Source organism: Salvelinus namaycush, chromosome 32 (assembly GCF_016432855.1).
Source record: "Salvelinus namaycush isolate Seneca chromosome 32, SaNama_1.0, whole genome shotgun sequence".
NCBI classification, from domain to species: Eukaryota; Metazoa; Chordata; class Actinopteri; order Salmoniformes; family Salmonidae; genus Salvelinus; species Salvelinus namaycush.
In genome coordinates, this window is record NC_052338.1 from 1,874,094 (window position 1) to 1,888,636 (window position 14,543).

At 41.0% G+C, this 14,543-nt stretch overlaps 1 protein-coding gene across 1 annotated transcript; it reads right to left on the reverse strand.

Annotated features, from left to right (window-relative positions):
• Window positions 1–8,492: 8,492 nt before the first annotated feature.
• LOC120026920 (protein S100-A11-like) lies at window positions 8,493–9,305 on the reverse strand. The gene is made up of 2 exons (XM_038971671.1): window positions 9,177–9,305; window positions 8,493–8,621 (listed from the first exon to the last, which is right to left on the reverse strand). The coding sequence occupies exons 1-2, from the start codon at window positions 9,303–9,305 to the stop codon at window positions 8,493–8,495; spliced, it is 258 nt and encodes an 85-aa protein (XP_038827599.1).
• Window positions 9,306–14,543: the final 5,238 nt, after the last annotated feature.

Consider the following 14,543-nt stretch of genomic DNA (forward strand, 5'->3'; position numbering starts at 1 on the left):
TACAGTATCAGAGCAAGTCCAGTGTAATGACACACAGTACGATACGTAAAATTCACTGCATTATACTGTAAAAAAGTATTTGCTATCATAATCGGAATCAATAAGAATATGAATTAATTAATACAATTCATTGGGGGGAGGGGTTTGTATTTCATAGTATTTACCTGTAAATACAAGGGATTGGTGCAAGCAGGTTAGCTCCTGGGTAAAGTGTTAACAAACACAGTATATTATTGTATATGTGGTGTTTTATATCACTTGTACTTCTAGAGGCTTTAACAAAGGCTTCCAAACTACAGCAACTACAGGGCAAAACACACCAAAAGGACATTGCAAAATGCTAAACCATTTTGTTGTGTTACTAACATGCTGACCACACATACACTACCGTTCAAAAGTTTGAGTTCGGGGTCACTTATAAATGTCCTTGTTTTTGAAAGAAAAGCACATTTTTTGTCCATTAAAATAACATCAAAGTGATCAGAAATACAGTGTAGACATTGTTAATGTTGTAAATGACTATTGTAGCTGGAAACGGCTGATTATCTTGCATTTCCAAGATGGCATAGCAGTCAGACGTCTTTGTCTTTGTCTTGTCTCGTCCCATATGTATATATCTTTTTAAATCTTCGCATTCTTTTTAATATTTTTCCTAAACCTCAACTTCAAAATACTCTCCTGCAACCCGCCTCACCCAATGTGGTGTGGATCTGTTTTTTTCCCAAAAGTATTTAAATTTACCTCCGAACTGGAATACCTCAACTGAAGCTAGCTAGCTAACTAGCTACCAGCTATCAGTCAGCTAACCTTTAGCTCGGAAAGCTCTTGCCAGTTCGTACAACGCGTTTCAAACCAGAGCATACCGGACCTATTTTTCTCTCCATATCCCCGGATTCCTACCCCAAACTCTGAACGTTTTCATCTGGATCATGGCAGCTAGCTAACCGCAACCCGGGTTGACTACTCCTGGCTAATGTTTCCGTCCCGGAGCAAGCACCAACTAGCCTGGAGCTAGCCCATGCTAGACCCATCTCCCGGCTAGGGCTCCTGGGCTACTCCTGAAGCCCACTCCTCGGCTACAATATCCGGACCCCTTCTACTGCCGGTACGGGGCACGGAACCCTGCCGATCCTTCACGACTGGAATACCGACATAATCTGCCCGAGGATCCCAACAGGCCCCTCAGGCGCGACGTCCCCTGAAGGCCCATTCTGCTAACCGCGGCCTGCTAGCTATCTATAGCATATTGGACTGTTAGCTGATCCATCGGCCAGTTTCTTGGACCACTATACCCATTTTGCCAATTGGACTTGGACCCCTCTGCTACTTGGAACCCTACTAATTCCACGACTGGTCTATCGACGTCACCGCACGAGGAGGCAAAAACAGACTTTCCCCCATCGCGACGTCCCTCTAAGGCCCTTATGCTAGCTTGCTAGCCCCGGCCTGCTAACTTGCTAGCCCCGGCCTGCTAACTGCTAGCCCCGGCCTGCTAACTGTCTGAATCGCCATGTCCCCAGCCAGCCCAACCACTCACTGGACCCATACGATCACTTGGCTACGCATGCCTCTCCCTAATATCAATATGCCTTGTCCATTACTGTCCTGGTTAGTGATTACTGTCTTATTTCACTGTAGAGCCTCTAGCCCTGCTCAATATGCCTTAACCAACCATGTTGTTCCACCTCCCACATAAACGTCTCTAGAGACTATATCTCTCTCATCATTACTCAATGCCTAGATTTACCTCCAATGTACTCTCTTCCTACAATACCTTTGTCTGTACATTATGCCTTGAATCTATGCTATCGTGCAAAGAAACCTGCTCCCTTTACTCTCTGTTCCGAACGTGCTAGACGGCCAGTTCTTATAGCATTTAGACATACCCTTATCCTACTTCTCATCTGTTCCTCTGGTGATGTAGAGGTTAATCCAGGACCTGCAGTGCCTAGCTCCACTCCTACTCCACAGGTGCTCTCATTTGTTGACTTCTGTAACTGTAAAAGCCTTGGTTTCATGCATGTTAACATTAGAAGCCTACTCACTAAGTTCGCTTTATTCACTGCTTTAGAACATTCTGCCAACCCGGATGTCTTAGCCGTGTCTGAATCCTGGCTTAGGAAAACAACCAAAAACCCTGAAATTTCCTTCCCTAACTATAACATTTTCCGCCAAGATAGAACTGCCAAAGGGGGCGGTGTTGCAATCTACTGCAGAGATAGCCTGCAGATTTCTGTCTTATTATCCAGGTCTGTACCAAAACAATTCGAGCTTCTACTTCTAAAAATTCACCTTTCCAGAAACAAGTCTCTCACCGTTGCCGCTTGCTATAGACCACCCTCTGCCCCCAGCTGTACCCTGGCCACCATATGTGAATTGACCTCAAGGTTGGAGTACTGTAATTTTTAATGACTATGCAACCTTTACTAATGGTATTAACCCTTCGGTTAAACGCATTGACAATAGTCGCACCAGTCTGTCCCGAGTACGGGAATTCCTCTGCATTATGTCCGAGGGCAAATCCGATGAAGGACTGTGTTTTCTGGACAACTACATGCGTGTGTATGAGTGGTATGGGAAAGTTGAAGGCCGTGGTTTGGCACCATCAACGTTAAAAATGTACCGATCCGATGTTCGAAGTTTCCTGAAATATCTTATCTTATTCACTTATTAAGGTCTTTGAAAGCAGAGTTAACAAACAGATTACCGACCATTTCGAATCTCACCGTACCTTCTCCGCTATGCAATCTGGTTTCAGAGCTGGTCATGGGTGCACCTCAGGCACGCTCAAGGTCCTAAACGATATCATAACCGCCATTGATAAGAGACATTATTGTGCAGCCGTATTCATTGACCTGGCCAAGGCTTTCGACTCTGTCAATCACAACATTCTTATTGGCAGACTCGACAGCCTTGGTTTCTCAAATGACTGCCTCGCTTGGTTCACCAACTACTTCTCCGATAGAGTTCAGTATGTCAAATCGGAGGGCCTGTTGTCCGGACCTCTGTCAGTCTCTATGGGGGTGCCACAGGGTTCAATTCTCAGGCCGACTCTTTCCTCTGTATACATCAATGATGTCGCTCTCGCTGCTGGTGATTCTTTGATCCACCTCTACGCAGACGACACCATTCTGTATACTTCTGGCCCTTCTTTGGACACTGTGTTAACTAACCTCCAGACGAGCTTCAATGCCATACAACTCTCCTTCCGTGGCCTCCAACTGCTCTTAAATGCAAGTAAAACTAAATGCATGCTTGTCAACCGATCGCTACCCGCATCACTACTCTGGACGGTTCTGACTTAGAATATGTGGACAACTACAAATACCTAGGTTTCTGTTTAGACTGTAAAATCTCCTTCCAGACTCACATTAAACATCTCTAATACAAAATTAAATCTAGAATCGGCTTCCAATTTCGCAACAAAGCATCCTTCACTCATGCTGCCAAACATACCCTCGTAAAACTGACCATCCTACCGATCCTCGACTTCGGCGATGTCATTTACAAAATAGCCTCCAACACTCTACTCAACAAATTGGATGCAGTCTATCACAGTGCCATCCGTTTTGTCACCAAAGCCCCATACACTACCCACCACTGCGACCTGTATGATCTCGTTGGCTGGCCCTCGCTTCATACTCGTCGCCAAACCCACTGGCTCCAGGTCATCTACAAGTCGCTGCTAGGTAAAGCCCCGCCTTATCTCAGCTCACTGGTCACCATAGCAGCACCCACCCGTAGCACGCGCTCCAGCAGGTATATCTCACTGGTCACCCCCAAAGCCAATTCTTCCTTTGGCCGCCTCTCCTTCCAGTTCTCTGCTGCCAATGACTGGAACGAACTGCAAAAATCTCTGAAGCTGGAGACTCTTACCTCCCTCACTAGCTTTAAGCACCAGCTGTCAGAGCAGCTCACAGATCACTGCACCTGTACGTAGCTCATCTGTAAATAGCCCATCCAATCTACCTCATCCCCATACTGTATTTATATATCTTGCTCCTTTGCACCCCAGTATCTCAACCTTCACATTCATCTTCTGCACATCCTACCATTCCAGTGTTTAATTGCTATATTGTAATTAATTTGCCACCATAGCCTATTTATTGCCTTACCTCTCTTATCCTACCTCATTTGCACATGCTGTATATATATTTTTCTACTGTATTATTGATTGTATGTTTGTTTATTCCATGTGTAACTCTGTGTTGTTGTATGTGTCGAACTGCTTTGCTTTATCTTGGCCAGGTCGCAGTTGCAAATGAGAACTTGTTCTCAACTAGCCTACCTGGTTAAATAAAGGTGAATAAAAAAAAATAAAAAAATGGAATGGAATATCTACATAGGCATACAGAGGCCCATTATCAGCAACCATCACTCCTGTGTTCCAATGGCATGTTGTGTTAGCTAATCCAAGTTTATCATTTTAAAAGGGTAATTGATCATTAGAAAACCCTTTTGCAATTATGTTAGCGCAGCTGAAAACTGTTGTTCTGATTAAAGAAGCAATAAAACTGGCCTTCTTTAGGCTAGTTGAGTATCTGGAGCATCAACATTTGTGGGCTCGATTACAGGCTCAAAATGGCCAGAAACAAAGTACTTTATTCTGAAACTCGTCTTGTTCTGAGAAATGAAGGCTATTCCATGCGAGACATTGCCAAGAAACTGAAGATCTCGTACAACGCTGTGTACTACTCCCTTCACAGAACAGCGCAAACTGTCTCTAACCAGAATAGAAAGGAGTGGGGGGCCCCGGTGCACAACTGAGCAAGAGGACAAGTACATTAGTGTCTATAGTTTGAGAAACAGACGCCTCACAAGTCCTCAACTGGCAGCTTCATTAAATAGTACCCGCAAAACACCAGTCTCAATGTCAACAGTGAAGAGGCGAGTCCGGGATGCTGGCCTTCTAATCCTGCCTCTCTTGAATCAAGTAATTTCAGCTTTTAATTTTTTTATTAATAAAAATAAATAAATAATAAAATAATTCCACATTATGGGGTATTGTGTATACGCCAGTGATAAAAAAATATATCAATTTAATCCATTTTAAATTCATGCTGATATATCCACATAGGAGTTAAACAGCATTGGTACAGTCACGACTCTTGCATTTCCATCTCTGTTCTATTCTTACATGTATTATTTACTTGGTGTCCTGGCCTGGCTGCAACCTGGCTATGCCTTCTCACAGTCAGGGTCAGTGACAGCCGACCTCATCTCCAAACGGTCGCCAGACAGCATGTGTCGAGACGCATCACTCCCTATATCTGATTAATGAACACAGAGCTTCTATTATTTAGCCAATGTCACAAGGACAGCTCTGACCCCGCCCCAGTTCCGACACACACCAACTAATCCCTATTATTTGAAGCAAAAGGCAAAAAAACGACTCAGCAAATAATTAAATATAGACAGAGGTTTCCCGTTTCACTCCAGAGCCCAAAGGAGATTGAGTGTTGTGTTTCCAAATGGGTGAATGTGATACAGTATGTGTTCTGAGTAATGGCAATACTACCGCTCGTGTGGCATGAAATATTAAGAGAGGAACAAGTTAGGTTGTGGCTATATACTGCTCCGAACAGGCTTGCAGTGCCTCTCTAACTTATCACATAGGTCTACTAAAATACTGCTGAACATCAATGGTGCACCAATCTAAGAATGAGAATGCTGAGCCAGTTGAAGAGTGTCTTGAGCTCTGGTTGTTTACACAGGTTTTACTTTTGGACATTTATCATCATTGTAGATCTTTTAGGAAATAGGTTGTAGTGTGTAGACTATGACAATAACTTATTTTATATATTTAACCTTTATTTAACTAGGCAAGTCAGTTAAGAACAAATTGTTATTTACAATGACGGCCTACCCTGGACAAACCCTAACGACGCTGGGCCAATTGTGCGCCGCCCTATGGGACTCCTCTAGCACTGAGATGCAATGCCGAGTACCACTGCGCCACTCGGGAGCAAGGCGCAATGCGTCTATCACCCTTACTCATACAGTGTAACGGAAAACTGTAAATGGTACAGTAATTTTTTGTATTATCAAAGGTATAATACTCTGAAACATTTTAATGCAGCATATTGTAAATTATGGTGCATTGTGCGAAAATGTTGTGGGGGGGGGGAAATAATTGCTGTATTTCTTGTGGTACTGTAATTCCGCCCCACAGAATACACTACCGTACCATATTTTTGGAGTGCAAAAAAACCTTTTGACCATTAGTGGGTGCATGATATTGTTGTTTCTATCTCATTAACATATTTTGAGGCATGCCATGTAAAACGCTATATTTGTTGCACCAGTGAGTGAGAATGCTGTACCAATTAACTCATATCTGGTTATAATGCCACATCAATATAAAATGTATAGGGGTGTACTGTAATATGAAAAACAGAATTGTACTTGCCACCGAGCTGCCTGTAAGCTACTGTCAAAATCACGGTAACCCCTTTACAGTGTAGGTTTACCCATAGGTTATATGTTCTTTAGGATAGTCCATACATTTTATGCCAGTTGTACAAACCAGACAGGCTCATATGGCTCATGGTAGGCTAGATAACAGCTGATCGATCCGTTTACAAAAGAGGCACACTTATCTCAGGTATTTTTTGGTTGAGTGTGCACACGCTATGACTGATCAAGAATAGCTATGCGTTTATGATAAATAATGCACTTACATGTAGTTAAATCGTTTTTTCCCCTTTGGATTCAAACGTTATCCGCTACTTGCTACGTAAAAAAACGAGTCTTGGAGTCTCCAAAAGCGTCTTCGTTGGCACGGTCCCTTGATGAAAGCGTATAGAAAGTTCCTGCAAGGGTGAATCTAAAACGTGGCATACGCGTAATGATTTAAGCAAGTTTACAGTGCAAAAACTTTTCAATAAAGTATGGACAAAATATATAACTCACCATATACTTCCTACAGGACAAGCGAACAGATCAAATGTGCCCAACTTTGTGTTTGTTTTCCGTCTATCTCTGCTGCTTTGAGACCACAAAAGAAACTTGCCAAACTAGCGCTGCATAATCTCTTCCGTGATTTAGTTTTTTCTTAAACTTTTTTTCCTGACAAGGCAAAGGGCGTGTACCTGGGAGAGTGCGAGAAATAAAGGGGGAATGTGGAAAAGATAAGACACTTTTTTTAATGAGGGGTAGAAATGTGTATCACAACCTTGGAACCTAATTCCTCTTTGTTCTATTATCTTTGGTATGTGGTGCTAGTTTATGTCATGTGTGATTTGTATTGTTCCACGCCAATATTTCGAATTCATAGAATGCTGTGTAGAGGAGACATTGAGGTTAGAGTGTTGAGTTGCTTTTAACCCTTTATATCCAAAATTGACTTCCAGCTGCATTTTATTAAATTAACACAAGTTTAGCCATTAGGCTACTGTATGTTTGGACAGTAGTGATCTTTACCCCCCTCATACACCCAGGCTCATGGGAGTGGCAACTGCCTCAGGAGCATATCCAGACCACTCCAGGACCACACCAGTCAAATGCATGTAGACACACCCGCCCTGAGGGAGTTTCATGCTGTATCAGTGTGTGTCATTGTTTGTCAGAGTTGACACAGTCATTTGTCATCAGCCACACCCACACTGGCACCTTGCTGTGTTTAATTAGGATACAAAGTCTACAGTTGCCCAGTATCAAAATGGCAATGGAAATGTCTAACTTGTGAAGCATCGCTTAGCAGAATAAAATGGAGGGAAGTGTATGCTATAACACAGCTGGTGAGCATGCCAGAGAAAATAGCCGTCAATGTGTCCCAAATGGCACCCTATTCCCCATATAGTGCACTATTTTTGACTTTTCACTAAACAAACATCTTCATTAAACAATAGAGTACAGGGACAGGGAGTATTTGTACAGACACCAAGCAGCTCTCCTGTATCCAATGTATTGTTGTTGACCTAGGAAAAACGTATACTGGTAATGGAGACACAGAGATGGTAAATAGCAGCAGGGATGTAGACTGCATTTACATCACTGTGTAACACTTGGCAGCTTTGTATAGGCATTATAAACCCGTATGGAATAGTTTTGCTGTACCTGGTGTAGTTGTGGGAGCAGTCTAGGGTTACGATCCAATTATGCTATTAAATCAAGGTCGTAATAGACCCACACTAAATGAGAGAATGCACAAGAGGGTGGTGGACAGAGCCAGACTGGGACCAGAGATTGAGCCCGGCATTTCTAACACAGGCCCATTTCCCCCCCTCTAGGCATCCACCTGAGTAATAGATGTCATATACTGAGGCCAGTGAACCAAAGAAGACAGAATGCAGAAGGAGAGTTAAGACAATGGATCCTTTTATTCAAAGTCACCTGCTTTAGAAAATGATCAACTAAAGAATTGTGCATGTCAATTCAGATCATAAGTTTACCACACAGCTACCTACAGGATCATTTCATTGGACTGTAGCCTAATGCACAATGCTACACACTCTTTAGTCCAACGGATTCCCATTAAGTCTTTTTATTGGCTAAAAGCCCCCTTGCTTGTTGGCAAGTTTTCCAATCAGCTGCCAAAACTCCAGAAATGTCAGCTCCCCATCGTTGTTTTCGTCCAACGAGCCCATGAGCTGTTCGATCACGGCTGGATCGCTGGCGTTCTGCAGGCAATCAGAGAGGAGAAAGTGGACAGTGACCCATTCAGGCCCAGACTGGGTTAACAATGAGCTGCATGGTTAAGGCTACTCTGCCATCTAATGGTAAATAATAGTACAGTACTATAGAACAAATGGCACTGAGTCTGAGTTCCACAAACGTTGGTTGCAAAGTGTTGTTTTGCAGAATAAAATGGAAGGAGGTTTATGCCATAACACCTGGTGAGCATGCCAGAGCAAATACCGGTGACTTGAGTCCCAAATGGCATCCTATTCCGAGAGCAATAGAAGTGGTACAGAAAAGGATTTGGCCTGCTATCACTAACGTATATGATGCTTGATATCACATGTCATTCAGCCACTCACTCACTGCTCTAGATAATTTATTGCGAAATGGATGCCAAGTATGAAGTGGGTGCTGAAGAGGACCAAGGTTATGTCCCAAATGGTACCCTATTCCCTATGTAGTGCACTACTTTTGGCCAGCGCCCATAAGGCTCCGGTCTAAAGAAGTGTACTACATAGAAAATAGGGTGCCATTTGGCACTCAGTAAGATTTACCTTGACAAAAGTAGGTAGTTGAAAGGCCACCAGGCTGCTGAACTCCTCTTTGCTCAAGGTGTTTGAGGATCCATCCTTTCCAGCAAAGGTCTTGAACTGGGAGACAAGTACATTGATGGCAGATTCCATTGTATTGAGTCTGTATGAAGGAGTTGACTGCGAATACATGACAAGAGAAAGAAACCGGTCTGCTTATGAATTGTCAATAAATGCTGTTACAATGTTTTTATACATTGTTGAAGCAGACTTTAAAATAAAGCCAGCAACTAAATGATGAAAAAAACAGAAAATCATGTGAAATCAGATTCAGAGAGAAGAAAGAGAGAACAGTATTAAAGGAAAACAAGTCATATGTTGTCTCACCTGATGAGGTATGGTCTGGTTGCAGCAGGTATGGAGAACCTTGTCTTGTCTTTCCAATCTTTCTTCTCCTCTTTTATTGTCTCCATCCCCCCTTGATGACGCAGACGTCAGCGGAAAAGCAACAAGTTTCCATCAGGATATTCTTATCTAGCTTTCTAATTTTCCATCACACCTTCTGGAAGGCACACAATCACCCCAGACCCAAATGCACATACAACTTTTACATACCAATGGACATAAACAAATATATTGATATGATGGGAGTTTACTACAGTCCAATTCAATATTATTCTGTAGTTTTGATGTTATAAACATTTGATCAAAAGTCAGCAAATAACTTCTGCAATATTGCTGACAGGACAATTTATTTCAGTTGGTTTCCTTGCAGTGTTGTGGACTTAGGATAACATCTCTGTCAGCTCATTTTAATCAGGAACCTGAATCAAACCTGAATCAGCATAGATGCATTCATACATAACATCTCTCAAACCCTACAATGATGACAAAATGGTTTGAAGAAAATGCTGCATCATCAAATGATAGTGATCCAGGAGTGTAAGTCTGCACACGAATGTATGCATATCAGAGAGAGAGAGCGAGAACGCAAGAGAGAGAGAGAGCGTGTGAGTGTGTGTGTATGCATCTCTGAGAAAAGGTGTGTGGTGGTGTTTACTCCGGTTTTAAAATGGGAGTCCTGTTCACTATGTATCTAGGCCTAGTGGGGAGGCCCAATAGTAAAGCTTCTCCTTGATCAGGTGTTTGGGAGATGTGGAACGTTAGGTATGGCAGTTTCAAAGTGTTGGACAGGAACCATTCATCATTACTGACAGCTTTACTAATCAGTTCATCTAATCAGGACTGGTACAGACTCACCGCTTCAGTCACACATAGGTTACCTCCCCAACGGCACCCTATTCCCTGTATAGGCCACTACTACCCACAATGGTGGAAAAAGTACCCAATTGTCATACTTGAGTAAAAGTAAAAAGATACCTTACTAGAAAATGACTCAAGTAAAAGTCACCCAGTAAAAAACTACCTGAGTAAGTCTAAAAGTATTTTGTTTTAAATATACTTAAATATCAAAAGTAAATGTAATTACTAAAATACACAGAAGTATCAAAAGTAAAAGTATAAATAATTGAAGATTCCTTATATTAAAGAAAACCAGACGTCAATCCAAGGCTCAGCCTTAATTTACAAACTAAGCATGTGTGTTTAGTGAATCCCCAGATCAGAGGCTAAGAATTCAAAATGTAATGAGTACTTTTGGGTAAGGGAAAATGAATGTAGTGAAGTAAAAGTTATCCCTCCCCCCCAAGATAACCTACTTAAGTAGTCCTTCAAAATATTTTTACATAAGTGCTTTACACAACTGACTACCCATATGGCCCTGGTCAAAAGTAGTGGACTATAAAAGGAATTGTAGTGTGCCAATTCAGAAGCAGTCACAGTGCCAATGGTGTGTGCTGCGTGTGGACATGTCTTTGTGTGCATGCTTCTTAGAGGTGCTTACAAGGTTTAATTATTACTTACAAGGGATTAATCTGTGTCATAAATACTTTTGTCTAGTAATATGGACACAACAAAATATTAATTCCCCTCATTTCTGCACTTCCCCCTCTGCCAGTAGCCTAAGTGACACACACTTAAGCCTTGTTCACACTACAGGCCTTAATGCTGATTGTCCAAACAGCAAGTTACAAGTGACCAAATCAGATGTGTTCAGACAGCAGTCATTTGCTGACATGGCTACGCTTGTTGTCATAGCGTAGCCATAACGACAGGTGTATGTGCAGTGGTGCAGGGTGATTGGTGGTGCTCGTGCTTCCTATTCCTCAGAAGTTCTGTAGCAAGCTAAGGTGACAACAATGCCTGCCTTATACGTTTCCCAGTTGCTTTGAATGTTCAAAAATCATAGTGTAAGAACACTAACTTTCAGAAGGAGTAATTTTTGGCTAGTCACAGCAGTCAGCTATAGCTAAGTAGCTGTTCAACTTTCAAGCACATTCACTCATTTTGTTTGTAAACAATTAACAAGCTAGTTAGCTACAACCTCCATGTTCTTGTCAAACTCAACAGAGTAGCTAGCAAGCAACAAGAAATGCCAAATGAGTCCAAAAACCACTTGACTGCAAATAAATCAGATTTGACCGTTCAGTCACAAGTCGCATGACCAGGTATCGGATTTGTATCTGACTTCAAACCACCTATGAAGGTGGTTTTGAAATGTGGCTTGAAATATCAGATTCCATGTGCTTTTTGGCTGTTCAGACTACAAGAAAATTAACAGATTTTAATACCCCCCCCAAAATTAATTTGAGTCACTTCAAACTACCAGTGTGGACAAGGCTTTAGACAGAGAAAAATATATAATTCGTACAAAAATGACAACATATATTATCATTCAAGATTCATATTTTTTTTATTTAAAGTCCAACACAAACCCACTATAAAGGAGAAATGGCTGCAGAGACTACTCATTCATCTTAACTCAAAATTGTACAAGTCACAGGATTCAGGACTTTCTTTACATGTATCAATTAAATGCTAAACTGGGATATGTCCTGACTCCTAAATTATATGGCCATTGTAAAATAACATTTTGATAAAACAATATATATCTTCCACTGAATGAATACCAAAAAAATATATACTCTGAACATTTTATTGTGTGCATTTGGGGAGTTAAACTTAATTTCCTCAGTTTATGCAGTTTGTTTATAATCTCTCAAGTTGCTTTTTTAAGTCTTTATCCACATCAGCTAGACTTCTTTGGTAAAAAAGCTTAATTTACATTTACAGGTTTTAAATTCAACCAAAAACAAAGATGACTTACTATATTTAATTAAATTCCCAAATGGAGTAACCTACATTTTCTCTCTTCATAAAATACCATAAAATAACCAGACCATAGCCAATCAAGTTTACAAATAGCATGAATTCTTAAGCTTACAGAATCAAACCAATTTAGTTGCCTGTCAAACACTGAAACCAAGTGTGAAAATGGATTTATAAAAAGGCACATTGCTGGCAGAAACAAAATCTTCACGAAATAAAATGGTAGAGACTTTCAAGCAATTTTTTTCACAATATATACTGTCTGGGACAGACACATGACATTTGAACAGCTAGAGTTGGTTTTAAGTTAAACCCATAAATGTGTTGAGGCCAGGAAAAGCAAAATTAGGGATTAGTCTTAGTCTTTAAAACACACAAATAAGCTATGAAAACTTGAATTAAATATCAGGATAGCAAAACACTTCACACCTAATGTAATTGATAGTGATTGTGACAACAGAGAAAAATAAAAACAAGGGAAACAGTCATCCTGAAATGTGTACAGATTCAACTCTCTTGTAAAAGTACCAACCATGACTTTTAATATGTACTAATATCCTAACCTTGTACTTAGTTTGACTTTCAAATCTGGCATAAACTCGATGTAAATGGCATTGCTTGATAAAACACCAGTTAAACCTTTCTTATATAGACACATCCAACAATCGTGTTATTGGGTATTTTCCAGGTTACATCACAGTAACCAAAATAACTTTATTAAAAAGGAAAATGCAACCGATAACAGTGCTCATTGAAAATCTAAATGATCAAAAACGTGTCAAAAACAATAGTTCAGATATGTCAAATTGCCAATACGGTTTTGCACTCAATCTACTGTATAAGTCTACGGCTAACTCAGCACAACATAGTACACTGAAATATATTAGAACCGATTCCTGCTACATTAGGACAGCACAAACATGGTCTCAGCGTTAATAAGAAGTAAGAACTACTGCTTGTGTCAAAAAGATTTGAGGCAGTAGCGCTGGGCCGTCGTCCTGTCTGTTCAGATAGTACCGGTGCATTAAGTCTGACATCAGCAGGCTCATTGAACAGCGTCTATCCCCAAGCAATACGACTGATAAATAGTACCGGTGCATTAAGTCTGACATCAGCAGGCTCATTGAACAGCTTCTATCCCCAAGCAATACAACTGATAAATAGCTACACGGACTATCTGAGTTTACCTTGTATCTATATTGACCTTTTATTTCAATATTTGCACTGTCTCTATGCACATTCACAGGGCCCTACACACACACGCAAAACACTCACTCCATAATTTGCTCACTCACACATACATTTCTACTGACTCTACACACCCGCACACCCACTCACATACAAGCTGCTGCTAATCTGTTTCTTATATCCTGATGTCTAGTCCCCTTACCACTATACAGGTCTACCTCCATCCCTCCAGTATCCCTGCACATGTAAAATATGGTATTGGATCTGACTTTAAAATATTTCCTGTATATAGTATGCTTACTTAATTGTGTACTTCATATTTCCTATTATTGTTTTTTTCTAGTAATACATTGTTATTGATTATTGCATTGTGGGGTATTGAGTTAGCAAGAAAGGCATTTCACTGTACGTGTGCATGTGACATTAAAACGTGAAATTGTTCAAGAATGTTCTGCTTTCGCTGACAGTTATACTCAAAAGGGTAAGACAATTAGTGAAAACCAGAAACCAAGCACTAAGGGCCAAGCGCCTACACAGCACTGTATGTTTGCAGAGCTGATACAACAGAAGCTAACAGAGCTGATACAGAACCGGTTCAACTAGATCTGATCCTAACCATAACAACGGAGAAGAGACTGATCAGGAATCAGTTGTGGGAGCAAAGAGTTCACATTGCTGTGTATCTAATTGTTGATCTTGAATTGTGACATTCAATTTTATAAGTGCCAAACACTATAGGTAAATCAACTCCACACAACTGTCAATATGTAGGACTTGACATTGAAGACATGACATAGGTAGGTAACAACTGATTCCCAACAGACAAGAATGACTTCAGCTAATTAGATGCAGAGCTAGGGACATGTTTACGAGACGCAAGATCACTCCTTCTCATGCAGGAAGCCCTTCAAAAGGCAACAACACCTGCTGTTAACCACCATGTAATACCATTGCTGTATCTTGGTGTTCCATTTG